The sequence below is a fragment of the Taudactylus pleione genome, unplaced genomic scaffold (assembly GCF_031769625.1).
Source record: "Taudactylus pleione unplaced genomic scaffold, aTauple2 ptg000330l, whole genome shotgun sequence".
Lineage (NCBI taxonomy): Eukaryota > Metazoa > Chordata > Amphibia > Anura > Myobatrachidae > Taudactylus > Taudactylus pleione.
The window spans coordinates 2,882,026-2,896,016 of NW_028284731.1; the positions used below are offsets into that span (position 1 = coordinate 2,882,026).

A 13,991-nucleotide genomic window follows, 5' to 3' on the forward strand; every position below is an offset into this window, starting at 1 on the left:
CAGGGCATGGTTCAGAGGTGGATGCAGAATGTCCCTCAGCAGAGTCTATTGGCGATTGCCCGTCTGCTAATTTATGCAACTACAGAGTCCTTCCCTTGTGTACATATCTGCATCAAGGACTGAGTGTCAGTATCTGTACACGCTGAAATACCGATCCTTAGACGCACAATTGGTCGCACCATTGAAACTGCAACAGTTCTATGGCAGGCGCAGTTTCTCCATGCGAGTATGGCCTCCTATGTGTGTGGCCGAGCACCTGTGTATGTTACCACTTTCACGACATGCCTACGACACTTCCATAGAACGGCCGATCTCCATGCGTGTGCTAAAACACGTCCCTGTCACCGCCCGGGAACACACACTTTATTTTCAATACATTTCTCCCTGCATGTGCCAGAAATTACAACTGTGAAGACAATCAGAACACATGTGCGGTGCGACTTACACACATGCACAGTAGCAAAAAATCGCTCCACTACATCTGACATTGGCAGTGCGTAGACCACTGGATCAGGCCCACAATGTCCTCTCTCATGAGTCATCTAAGACCTAGAGTACATGTAATAGGGTGCATTTTCCGGGAACTGGTGTGATTTCCGTAATTAAACCCGCAGATTTAAAGCAGCAATAATTTAACAGGCAAATCCAGGTAGGTTTTACCATTTAAAGTATTGGTGCTTTAAATCTACTGGCTTAATTGCTGAAATCACACCCTATTACTTATTTCCCATGCAGCGAATGAGGTGAAGTATAAGAGGTATAATAAGAGAGAAAGCATAAAGGTAAAGTAAATGAATGGCTGGTCCTAAAGTCTTTACGTTTTCTTACTGGATGTGCAATCTCATAAAAGTAAAAACAGAGGGCGCTTCCAGGGGCCGTACATAAAACTGCAATGTAGGTTTCAACTGATATGAGCATGAGGCATATTCATGGGCCTGTATGCGCAATAAGGAAGGCACTGCAGGAGGTTATACATGAGACCCTTACTCTGCCATTCTCCTGCCAGATAGTGGGGATGCCATTCCTTCATGAGGTACTGCGGCCCATAATCACCAGGATCTTTGAGGAGAAGAAGTATGTTGAACTTGATCCCTGCAAGATTGACATGAATCGCAGCAGGTAAAAGGCTATGCAGGCTTTCCCTAATACCTAATTTTATTATTATTATTAGTTTCTGTTTTATGAATGAATGTACAAAAAAATGAATTGGTAATAATTACAGTATAATAAACAATTCAATCATTTGAGTACATTTTGACCTTAATATTGCATTCATCACATTGTAATTATGAAATATTAGTAATAATAGTGTAACACTATATTCACTGGCTAAACTGGGTTGGGTATGAAATGCCGATGGCCGGAAAGCCGTCTGACTAAATACTGACACTGCAAGCCCGAACACTGAAGATCCCGACTGGGGCTGGTAAGTACCCTAACCCTCCCTTAGTGGTGCCTAACCCTAACCTCCCTCCGGTGGTGCCTAACCCTAACCTCCCCCCGGGGTGCCTAAACCTTACCCCTCCACCCCGCACCCTAAACATAACCCTCCTGGGGTGGTGCCTAACCCTAATCCCCCCTCCCCCCACCCTAAACCTAACCCTCTCGGGGTGGTGCCTAACCCTAAGTCCCCATGGGGGTACCTAAGCCTAACCATTCCCCCCCGTGGCTAAGCGCTAACAGTGCCCGGCTTACCTTTGTTGGGGAATCTGTCTGTCTAGATTCCGGCGTTGGGATCTAGACAGGTGTCGGGATTTCGACACCTTTCTTTAGTCCTGCATCGAAATTTATACGCCAGGATTTAGTCAGACAGCTTCCCGGCTGTCTGCATTTTGACTGCATCACGGCTAAACTACCATATGCAGGCTGTCTGCCTGCTAATTTATTACTGTGCTTGTCCCCAAATGCGAAGCACTAGAGTATGTTTGGTGCTATAGAAATAAAATGTAAATAATAATAATAATATTATTATTATTAGTAAGGCAACAGAATAGCAAAGTGTAGACATTTGCAGCTTACCTCTCATAGGGGTATTCAATATGGGAGCGAAAACACCGTATTCAATTTCAAAGACTTTTTGCAGGTTCGAAAAGTCTTTGATAAAAAACGGGGATAACTTTTCACCATTGAATAGGTGTCGAAAAAAAGTGCAGAACTGGGGTTTAGGGGTGCAGGCTTAAAAAAAATAGCCAGCACCCCTGGGAATGACATTTAAAAAAGAACTGTGTCAAAAAAGTTTTTTCAAAAAATAGGGACACCCCAAAAAATTTATTTAAAAATTGGGGTGAAAAAAAAAAATGGGAAAAAATTGTTTAACAATAGGGAAATAGGTTCAGGGCTATTCTGCAAGTATGCGGCAGGTGTTTTCTAGAATTTTTAAAAACTTACTTTAGGGACATCAAAATATGCTAGTACCCATTTTCATGTACCCCAAATTTGATGGGACCACTTAAAAAAACGAAAAAAATAGCCTAAGTGCTCTTCTGCAACACTTCACCTGCTGCGGCTATTTAAATCCCTGACTTTCATTTACAGGCTAAAACGGGGGTACCCATAGTGATCCCCCATGTTTTTACAACTTTAGGGGGGTCCTACAATTTTTTTAAGAAAAATTTTGTAACTTTACGCAAATCCCACTTCGCAGGCTCCCGTTTTCATTAGTTTCATATTGAATACGGGGATAAGCGGGCGCACGCCCGATACTTTATCCCAGGTAGAAGCTCCGATATGAAACGTAAACTTCGACAGCGAAGTTTACGTTTCATATTAAATTCCCCTCTTAGTAGGTAACATATATCAGTAGCAGGAATTACATACAGTAGAGTACATTTACTACACTATGTATACAAAAGTGATTAGACACTGACAGCAAATAGATCAACGAGATTTTATTGACGTCAGTAAGTAGGTCCACCACGTGCAGTGATTACTGCAGACACCTTTCTTGGCAAACTGTCCACAAGTTCCTGGACAACAGCAGGCGGTATGTTTTGCCATTCTGCCTAAAGTACACTGACCAACTGTGACACTGAAGAAGGTCCTGTCGGCCTAGAATGCACCTGTTGCTCTTAATTTGTCTCAGAGGTTCTCAATGAAGTTCAGATCTGGACTCGCCATGGAAACATGACAGGTGGCATTGTCGTCCTGATAAAAACATTTATTGTTTCAGTAGAACTGCAAGAGCATGGGCCTCCCTACAAAGTGTTCTTGTCCAAACCGCCACATTAGTGACCATTTGGAACTTGTGTGCAATGGTATGCATGGTATGCATTTTTCTTGCGCGGGGGTATCCAATCACTTTTGTCTAAATAGTGTAATTATCCTGAGCACTCATTGTAAATAGCAGACACTCTAACTGGTAGTCTTTGCAGTGACATGTTTAACTCTTATTTTTAATTTATCCATAATGTTGATTTCATTGCTACTTACAACATATTTCTAACTCATTTAATGTTTTGCCAAATGCTTAACACCATGGGCCTGATTCAGAGTTGGACGCACTGTTGATTTTGGTTGCAAGAGGCCAATGTTTTCTGTCTGCAGATTCTTCAGAGTCGCAATGAGCATGTGCCCTGACAGACCCTTTGAACACAAGAGGCGGATCTGAGAAGTCAGCCGTGGTAGTCTGTCACGCTCTGGCTAAGATGATTCTCCGCCACAAGATTAGAAGACGTGGACCAGGTTGAGGAAGAAACAGGAGGCGAGGGGCCTGGATTAGTGTCTTCCTCAACCACCAGTACCGGATGTTGGCGAGACCTGACCAAAGGCACGGAGTCTAACCTACTGGGAGTTGTTCACCAGTGACCCCTACAAGCGGGATTTGGGCTAAAGCTGTACCCAGTAAGCAGGTCACGGCCCTTTGGTCAGTTATCCGGCACAAGTGGGAAAAAATGGAAGAACACTACCACATGGTAAGCACAGGAGAAAGATATTGGAGGACTGTACTGAAGTGATGTACAGAGAACACACTTGGTGGTTTCAGTCGCAATGCTGGCATAGGAGATGGTATAATGAGCGGGTACTGGGATGATGTACTGAGTACACACACTGTGGCCTCAGATGCAGAACAGGAGAATGGTACACAAGATGGTACTTGAATGATGAACTCAGTACACACACTGTGGCCTCAGACGCAGCACAGGAGAATGGTGTCACGATAAGGGCTGACAGGCTGCCGAGATCGCGGTCCTTACCGCTCCGAGTGCTCTGGCATGGTGTCTCCGGCGGGGGTGCAGGGACCTGGAGAGCAGCGCTGGGTACTGTGAGCCTCCACAGGCTAAGGGCTTCCATCTGGAGGAAGGCGAGAGAGGTTGAGTCTGACAGTGCTTCTGCACACTGACCACTGGGCGCGGCCATCTTGGATTTGGGTCACATGTTGATTTGGGCCAATCAGGTAACAGCCTTGGCTAGAGAGGCTAGCAGCCAATCCTGCACTACCTGAGGGCACTAAAGGGCTGTCAAGATGCTCCTTAGTTGCCAGTGCAACGTCTATCACAGCGTATGCTGTGAGCTAGTTCTCTGTGCTCCCTTGCTCCTTTAAAGTGCCGTTGCTCCAGTTTGTTCCTGCAGATTCACCTCTCAGCCTTGGTGCGGTCCTGCTCCGGTTACTAGCTGTCTCCTGACACCGGCTACCCGTTGTTTACCCAGCCAACCCCGGTTCTCCGAGTGCCGCCAGTGTCTCCCAGCCTGTCTCACCCCTTCATGTAAACCATTCCTTCATGAGTCATACCCCCCTAAGGCCGGCTGCTTTCAAGTATCCGCAAACGAACCCTCACTCGCCATCCGACTCCACTCCGGGTCCAGGTGCACACCAAGCCGTGACAGTTTGCACTGGCCAAATGGATTCGGCTAGTGGACAGGATTTGAGGGCCGATCTGCTCCAGGGTATCGGTAGTCGCCTAGAGGATTTTGAGGCGTCACAGCGACAAATGGCTCAGTTCCTGCAAGAAATATCTCTTCGTCAGGACACGTTACAAGCCTCCCTTTTTACAGTTAATATGCCTGCCGCCACAAGCCAGCCAGCAGCTCCAGTCATTCCTGTTCCATCTGCACCATCCCATCTGCACCTTCCGACTCCCAATAAATTTGACGGGAACCCCAAATTGTGCCGAGGGTTTCTTAACCTGTGTAACTTCCACTTCACATTACAGCCTGCAAACTTTCCATCTCCTTAATCCAAAGTGGCATATATTGTGTCTCTGCTGTCCGGTTCTGCCCTAGATTGAGTTTTGCCCCTCTGGGAGAGGTCAGACCCCTTATTAGAAAACTACTCAGAATTTCTCACGTCCTTCCGAAGGATCTTCGACGAGCCCGGGAGAACAACCTCAGCAGCAGCAGAGATCCTGCGACTTCGCCAGGGGAATCGACCGGTCAGCCAGTACATCATCCAATTTCAAACGCTGGCCTCGGAGCTAAAGTGGAATGAGGAAGCCCTGATTTCCGCCTTCTGGAGTGGGTTATCAGATCGTTTAAAGGATGACCTCGCCACTCGAGATCTGCCGGCTACCCTCAACGAGCTTAGTTCTCTCTGTAATAAAGTGTACCTGCGGTACCGAGAACGGCAGAGTGAGAAAAGTAGGGGAGATCGCTTTAGGTTCTGGCCGACCATTACTCCGACCACCCCTCTATCTGAACCTGTGGGAGACGAACCCATGCAGATTAATCGGGCTTGCCTCACGGTAGATGAGCAAAGGCGCCCACGGGAGAACCTGGCATGTACTGCGGGGAGACCGGTCATCTGGTCGCTGCCTGTCCACTTCGTCCGGGAAACTCCCGATCCTAACCTGTGCCGGAGACACCAGGTTGGGAGTGATATCCTCGTCTCCGTCAAAAACTGAATTTACCTTGACCATTACTTTAGAGATTTCCCATGGTTCTAAAGTTCTTTCTCTCCTTGATTCAGGGGCTGCCGAAAATTTCATCACCGCCGAACTTGTCCAGAGATTTCGGATTCCCGTCTCCTCTCTTGACCATACCGTCACCCTATCTGCAGTGGATGGCACCCAGATTATCAATGGAGTCGTCTCTCTACGTACTCTACCTGTGCCAGTTCGTGTCGGGGCTCTTCACACAGAAACTGTCCAATTCTTGGTGATTCCCAAAGCCTCCCATGAAGTCATCCATGGATATCCCTGGTTACGCAAGCATTCTCCCAATATTGACTGGGGTACCATGCAAATCTTGTCCTGGGGAGAAACTTGTCGAGCGTCCTGCCTTCCTCAAATCAAGCATGTCAAAGAAATTCACATTGCAACCACTACTCCAATTCCCTGCCAGTACCGCTCCTTCTCTGACGTCTTCTGCAAAACCGGGGCCGATATTCTGCCTCCTCATCGGGAGTGGGTTTGTCCCATTGAGTTGATCCCTGGCAAAACTCCTCCACGTGGTCGTACTTACTCACTCTCCCTGCCCGAGACCAAGGCCATGTCAGCGTACATCAGGAGAACTTGCAAAAAGGTTTCATTCGACCATCCTCCTCACCGGCAGGGGCGGGATTCTTTTTTGTATCAAAGAAGGATGGAGGTCTGCGCCCTTGCATCGATTATAGGGGCTTAAACTACATAACTGTCAAAAACCGCTACCCGATACCCCTCATTACCGGACTTTTCGATCAAGTAAAAGGTGCTACTATTTTTACCAAACTGGATTTAAGAGGGGCCTATAATCTCATTAGGATACGAGCCGGAGACGAGTGGAAAACAGCATTCAATACCCGGGACGGTCATTTTGAACATCTTTGGCCTCTGTAACGCCCCTGCTGTTTTTCAGAACTTCGTGAATGAGATCTTCCGGGACTTACTATATATTTCTGTAGTGGTTTACCTAGACGATATTCTGATATTCTCCTTCAATATTGGCAAACATTGGTCCCAAGTCAAGGAAGTGTTAACTCGTTTACGAAAGAACCACCTGTACTGTAAAGCTGAAAAATGTGTGTTCGAAGTTTCCTCGGTTCCCTATCTAGGTTACATCGTCTCAGGTTCCGGGCTTGAAATGGATCCCCATAAAGTACAGGCAATCTTGGACTGGTCTCGTCCGAATTCTTTGAAGGCGGTACAAAGATTTCTAGGCTTCGCTAACTATTATCGAAGATTCATCAAAGGATTCTCCACCCTCATGGCACCCATTTCCGCTCTGACTCGCAAGGGGGCAACCCCATCTCAGTGGCCTCCCGAGGCCGAAACCGCCTTTCAACTTTTAAAACAAGCCTTAATTTCCGCTCCTGTACTGAGACAACCTAACATTAATTACCCATTTTTTCTAGAAGTGGATGCCTCTTCTGAAGCAGTAGGGGCAGTACTATCCCAGAAACTTGAGGATAACAAGTTTCATCCTTGCGGGTTCTTCTCAAAGAAATTTTCCCTAGCGGAAAGGAATTATCCCATTGGAGAGCAGGAATTGTTGGCTGTGAAGTTAGCCTTTGAAGAGTGGCGTCATCTTCTCGAAGGTGCTTAGTTTCCCATCACCGTTTATACGGATCATCGGAACCTCCTATATCTAAAGAATATCCAGTGCCTCAGTTCTCGTCTAGCCCGGTGGGCAATATTCTTCTCCCGTTTCAATTTTACTTTGACTTTTCGCCCAGGCTCACTGAATCAAAAAGCAGATGCTCTCTCTCATTCTCCTCCGATGCATCTTCCGAAGGTCATGAGGAGACTCCAGTTCTGGACTCCAGAGTATTTGCTGTCACTCGCATTCAACCCCCTACTGGGAAAACATTTGTGAACTCTGATATGCGCAACCAGCTTTTGAAGTGGGCTCATACTTCTCGTTTCGCTGGACACCCGGGCATACTCAAGACTTTGGAATTCATGCAACGTTCATATTGGTGGCCTGCTATGAAATCTGAAATTGAAGCTTTTATTTCCTCCTGTCCACAGTGTGCTCAGCATAAAACATCCAGACAAGCTCCTGCCGGCACATTGCTACCCCTGTCCATACCAACCCGTCCTTGGACACACCTATCCATGGACTTTGTAACGGACCTACCCGTTTCCAACGGGTTTACCACTATCTGGGTTGTGGTGGATTGTTTCTCCAAAATGGTTCATTACGTTCCCCTCATGAAATTGCCATCTGCTCCAGAGTTGGCCCAGCTGTACGTCGACAATATCTTCCGTCTCCATGGACTCCCAATTGAAATTGTCTCCGATAGAGGGGTGCAGTTTGTAGCAAGATTTTGGAGAGCTCTGTGTTCTGTCTTCCAAATTAAACTAAAATTTTCAACAGCTTATCACCCTCAGTCTAATGGCTCTACAGAGAGGGTCAATCAGGACCTCGAGACCTTTTTGCGAATCCACATGTCTTCATCACAAGACAACTGGGCAGACACTCTGCCCTGGGCCGAATTTGCCCATAACAGCTCTTATCATTCTTCTACGGGGCAAACCCCATTTTTTGTAGTTTTTGGTCTGCATCCCAGAGTACCAGAGTTTCAAGAATTGCTAGCCTTCGATGTACCAGCGGTAACCTCCACACTACAGAAATTCTCTCAGATTTGGGCTCAGGTTCATTCCGCCTTACAAAAAGCCTTTGTTCGATATACATTAGCAGCTGACAAAAAAAGGAGAGTGGTGCCCAACCTTAAAAACGGGTGATTTAGTGCGGCTGTCTACTCGTAATCTTCGCCTTAAAGTCCCGTCCATGAAGTTTGCTCCCCGCTTCATCGGTCCATTTCCCGTCACTCAAGTGATCAATCCAGTGGCCTACAAATTGAAACTCCCGTCCTATCTCAAAATACCAAACTCCTGCCATATCTCCCTGCTGAAACCTCTCATCCTGAATCGCTTCGCAAAGTCCTGCCACGCTCTCCCAAAGTCCTAACTGAGAGGAGTGTAGAGTTTGAGGTCAAACAAATCCTGGACTCTCGTTGTCGTTATGGTCAGCTTCAATATTTGCTAGATTGGAAAGGTTATGCTCCTGAAGTGCGTTGTTGGGTGAAAGCTGAGGATGTCCATGCTCCTCGTCTGGTGCTTAAGTTTCATTCTGAGAATCCTGGTAAACCCAAGAAGTGTCCAGAGGCCACCTCTAAAGGAGGGGGTACTGTCACGAAAAGGGCTGACAGGCTGCTGAGATCGCGGTCCTTACTGCTCCGGGCGCTCTGGCATGGTGTCTCCGGCGGGGGCGCAGGGACCTGGAGAGCAGCGCTGGGTACTGTGAGCCTCCGCAGGCTAAGGGCTTCCATCTGGAGGAAGGCGAGAGAGGTTGAGTCTGACAGTGCTTCTGCACACTGACCACTGGGCGCGGCCATCTTGGATTTGGGTCACATGTTGATTTGGGCCAATCAGGTAACAGCCTTGGCTAGGGAAGCTAGCAACCAATCCTGCACTACCTGAGGGTACTAAAGGGCTGTCAAGAGGTTCCTTAGTTGCCAGTGCTGTGAGCTAGTTCTCTGTGCTCCCTTGCTCCTTTAAAGTGCCGTTGCTCCAGTTTGTTCCTGCAGATTCACCTCTCAGCCTTGGTGCGGTTCTGCTCCTGTTACTACCTGTCTCCTGACACCAGCTACCCGTTGTTTACCCAGCCAGCCCCGGTTCTCCGAGTGCTGCCAGTGTCTCCCAGCCTGTCTCACCCCTTCGTGTAAACCATTCCTTTATGAGTCATACCCCCCTAAGGCCGGCTGCTTTCAAGTACCAGCAAACTAACCCTCACTCGCCATCCGACTCCACTCCGGGCCAGGTGCACGTCCAGCCGTGACAAATGGTATCACGAGATGGTACTTGAATGATGAACTCGGGGTCTGATTCAGAACCCGCTCGCAGAAACCACATCACAGAGCGAGCACATGGATGTCCTAGCAAACCCCAGGTATAATCCTAAGCGCATCACTCGCCGCCGCACCTGGCGTTTGTGTCTTTTCCTGTCATAATTTATTTGTGTGGCTTCCCTACCATTTATATATGCTACCTCTGTACCCTTTGTCTATACCCGGGTTCCATCTTGATGAGGATATAGAGATGAGCATTAGACCATCCTTGATGGTAGGGTTTTTTATTGTCTATTTTAATAAACATATCCAATATTTGGATTATACTATAAAACCAGGTGACTGCCTTGTTTTTGATCTTTTTAACTCACACCTGTTGATGAGACCCTATTTGATGTGAGGATTCTACATCAGTGACAATCTAAAGATACCTTTATATGGAAGTACTATGTAAGCATACGTGTAAGAAGTTCACCGTATACCTTCTTCCCTCACATTTGGGTGAAATTTCTTCAAAGGAGGAGAATTCAATGCTGGGAGAGGATTCCCCTTCACCTTGTTCCAATCATTACACACATCTTTGCAGTGGTGACTGTATTACACTATTGAGCCCCCCCTCCCTTTTTTTCATTGTTTCTTCCATGTACTATGGATCATCCGCATTGGAGAAACTGGAACATTTTATGAACTTTTGGGACTAAACTCATAAGCGCAAGTGAGGTTGTATTTTTATGTTTGTATTATTGGTAACTCATTCACAAACCTTTGCAGCTTTGAGGTGCAGAGCCACTGAGTTGTATTTGTTCTTTTTTTGTATCATCCCCTGTAGTCTAGGACCATTTGTAATTTACAAACATGGAAAAAAGAAACCTTGCCTCTTTTCGCACTGGTCTAGGTTCCTGGGATTTTGGGTTACAGAAAGGAGTAGGGTAAATCATATGAACAGCACACCCTTAGCAAATGTATGTCCTCTATGGGAAGTTTCACATGGCCTCTAAATCTCCTTCAATCTATCCAACATCATTGTACAAATTTTTCTAACATTCAAGGAGGGGGGCTGATTTTGTTACCCTTTCTTTGCAGACGCATCTCCTTTAAAGGTTCCCTTTCAGAGCAGCAGATCCGTGAGAGCAGTGTGGAGTCTCTGAGGGGTTACCTAAGGGACATAACTAACGCCATCTTGGGCTCAGGGGAACAATGCCCACCGGGTATGCGCCTTTGCTTCAAGCAGCTACATAAGCGGGTGGAGGAGCGGTTTTCTGGACCAGGCAACCAGGTGAAAATAACAATATAATTTTTTATGTATTCAAACTTTTAAAACAAAAAGGGTATGCAGTGCTTTCCTTCAGCAATTAATGTCTTGCCCGTCTGACAGTGGAAATACTGCCACATGGGATACAATCTGGCTTTGTCACTCTGTAATAATGTTTTTCTGCTTGAACCCAGGATGTGAAGTATGCCGCCATCAGTGGTTTCCTCTTCTTACGCTTTTTTGCTCCTGCCATCCTCACACCTAAGCTGTTCCACTTACGAGAGCAACATGCAGATCCACGCACTGCTCGCACTTTACTCCTGCTAGCCAAGGTATCACTCAGAAGAAGCCTAAGCTAAGCTCTGGCCAGTCTGCTTGGGGTTATGTTAGTAGTGCATGTTCCTGATTCCTATTACTTGTCACTGAAGACTGTGCTGTTTGCCTACAATGCATGTTTGCGCTTCTTACTTCCATGCTTACATATTACAGTACAGTGCAGACTGTAACAATTATTCTGAAAGTAATCTCATAGCCATATAATATAGGGGGCATTACCTGCTAGGTCCTGCCGTTGCCCTGCTTATTACAGCACAAGTATAGTATTATGGTAATGATCTTTGGCAATTCTTTTATTGCTATGTGGTCATTGATGGCTCCAGTCTTCTTGATGCCTATTGGTCAGTTACAATACATTTGCTCACTCTGGTTCTGTTCATTGCAACAAGACTATCTGTTACTAACCTATCTTTATCTCTTTGACCCAGGCAGTACAGAGTATTGGAAATCTTGGACAGCAGTTGGGTCATGGAAAAGAACAGTGGATGTCTCCACTACATCCTCTCATTCAACAGAGTGTGGGGCGATTGCGGGATTTCTTGGACAAGCTCATAGACATGGAGAGTGATGTTGGTGTGTGGTAGTAATAGCGTTTTCTGTTAATGCCTACACAGATCTGGATGGTAACATCATTCATGCTCTTCAGCTTCCTTACAGGAGATCCTACTTCCATTCTGCCCTGTTTCATTCTCACCCACACATTGGCCCTCATTCAGAGGCGGTCGCAAGAAGTGAGCGCTCGCTCTGAATGACGGCGGCCGCTTGACTTTTCAAGTGCGGCCTCCTGGTCGCTAGCTAAGCTGTGGGTTACCACCCACAGCTTTAGCGACCGACCAGGTTGATGGTCGCGATGATCAAGACCATCGCGACCATCGGGGCTTGCGACAAGACCCTAAGGTTGGGTCTCGGCAACCGCAAGCCCCAGGGAGGTTCCTGCTCTGGTCGAGCAGGAAGCTCCCCACTGACATCACTGCTGATGTCAGTGCGGCCGCCCACAAAATGGCAGGCGTTAAGGAACGCCTCAGTTTGTGAAACCAACCCCAGCCACGCCTACAAAACGGGTCCAGCTATCGATCAACATCGACAGCCGTCCCTTTTGTAGTGAGCTCCAGAGCGAGAGAATTTCTCTCTCGCTCCATGGCTTGCGCACACGCAGTGCGGCCGCTGCGCATGCGAAGGGCCTAAACACCGACCCGGTTGCGAGCTCTCAGCGCTTGCGACCGAGGTCTGAATGAGGTCCATTGTGCCTCTCTCAATCTATCCAGTTAGCTCCGATTATTTTTCTCATAAACAAAATGGTCTGTTATCGTGATTTCTGCCCGATGGTCATTATCGGGGTATCCAATTAGATCCCATTTTTTTCGTGAGAGAAATGTCCTGTTTTCCTGACAAAACACACAGGGTCCGTGAAACCTGTGTGTTTTGGCGATTGCTGACACAAAAACGGGGCTGTTTCCGGGGATTTTGTTTTGCCTGCCTGGGGCAGGTATAACACAATCTCCTATAAGTACCGGCTTTCGGGGCTAATTGAGTAGCCCCAGGGGATCCATTAATGTCCAAATAATGTTCGAGTGAGAGTTTTTAGAAGTGAGTTTTAGAAGAGATGTTGCCCATAGCAACCAATCAGATTCTACTTAACATTTAACTAGCAATTTCTAGAAGATAATAGCTAGAATCTGATTGGTTGCTATGGGCAACATCTCTTCTAAAACTCACTTCTAAAAACTCTCACTTTAGTAAATTTACCCCTTAGTCTCTGTCACACTGTATATGATATGACATTCAGATGAATGACTGTTACCAGGATACAGGTCACTGATTCTCACTTGCATCCTTCTCACGTGTGCTATTACATACAGTAGCTATATAAAATATTCATCTTTTATTTTGGAGCTCTTACAAAGCAAATTAAACTGAATGTCATTGCAAATAAAAAAAAGCTCAAACTTTTAGTCAATTGCAAATAAAAAAACATACAACACAACAATTACAGCTGTGAGACTAGTCTGGTTGTCTTTACCAGCTCTGCAATTTTTGCCCATTCTTCCCGGCAATGTTTCCTGTGCTCCATCATGTTAGATAGGGAATGTTAATGAATGGTCATTTTTAAATAATTCTCCAGACACTTCATGGGATTCATGTATAGGAGAAGACCGTTTGAGTCAATCAGGACATTGCTGTTGCAGTGAAGCCACTCCAGTGTGACTTATGCTGGATGCTTTGGGTCGTTTCCTGCCGGAATATACATAGTTTTGCTCAGTCCCAGGTGTCTTGCAGTCTGCAGCATGTTTTCTCCCAAGATTTATCATTTTATCAACCCATATTTCCGCTAGGTTTCCAGTCCAAACAATACCTGGGAGACTTTGCGCTTGTCACCATCATGGTAGGGATAGTGTTATGGTAATGCTCACTGCACATTTTTAAAATCTTTATGATGAAGATATTAAAAATCTTAAAATAGATAGTAAAGGTCTTTAAAATCCTTTTGTCCTTCCACTGATATTTACTTTCAATTACTGTTTGCTGGATTTAATACGAATGTCCTTGATTTTTATAATGAACAAGTACCTTAATGATGCCTGAAGATTAATTCACAGATGTGCCATAGGACCAAATTTAGAGATGCATGCATTGCCCGTCACTGCTGTGATCCAGTACTCAACAGACTTGCGAAAATATGCTAGTATACTAATGACTCTG

At 46.2% G+C, this 13,991-nt stretch overlaps 1 protein-coding gene across 1 annotated transcript in view; it reads left to right on the forward strand.

Moving 5' to 3' along the window:
- RASAL1 (RAS protein activator like 1) overlaps positions 1 to 13,991 on the forward strand; it is an 87,270-nt gene that overhangs the window by 66,509 nt on the left and 6,770 nt on the right. The window contains exons 12-15 of the mRNA XM_088443495.1: positions 1,007 to 1,119; positions 10,787 to 10,979; positions 11,150 to 11,287; positions 11,720 to 11,864. Of these exons, the coding sequence (XP_088299621.1) occupies positions 1,007 to 1,119; positions 10,787 to 10,979; positions 11,150 to 11,287; positions 11,720 to 11,864 (589 nt within the window). The remainder of the gene's footprint in view (positions 1 to 1,006; positions 1,120 to 10,786; positions 10,980 to 11,149; positions 11,288 to 11,719; positions 11,865 to 13,991) is intronic.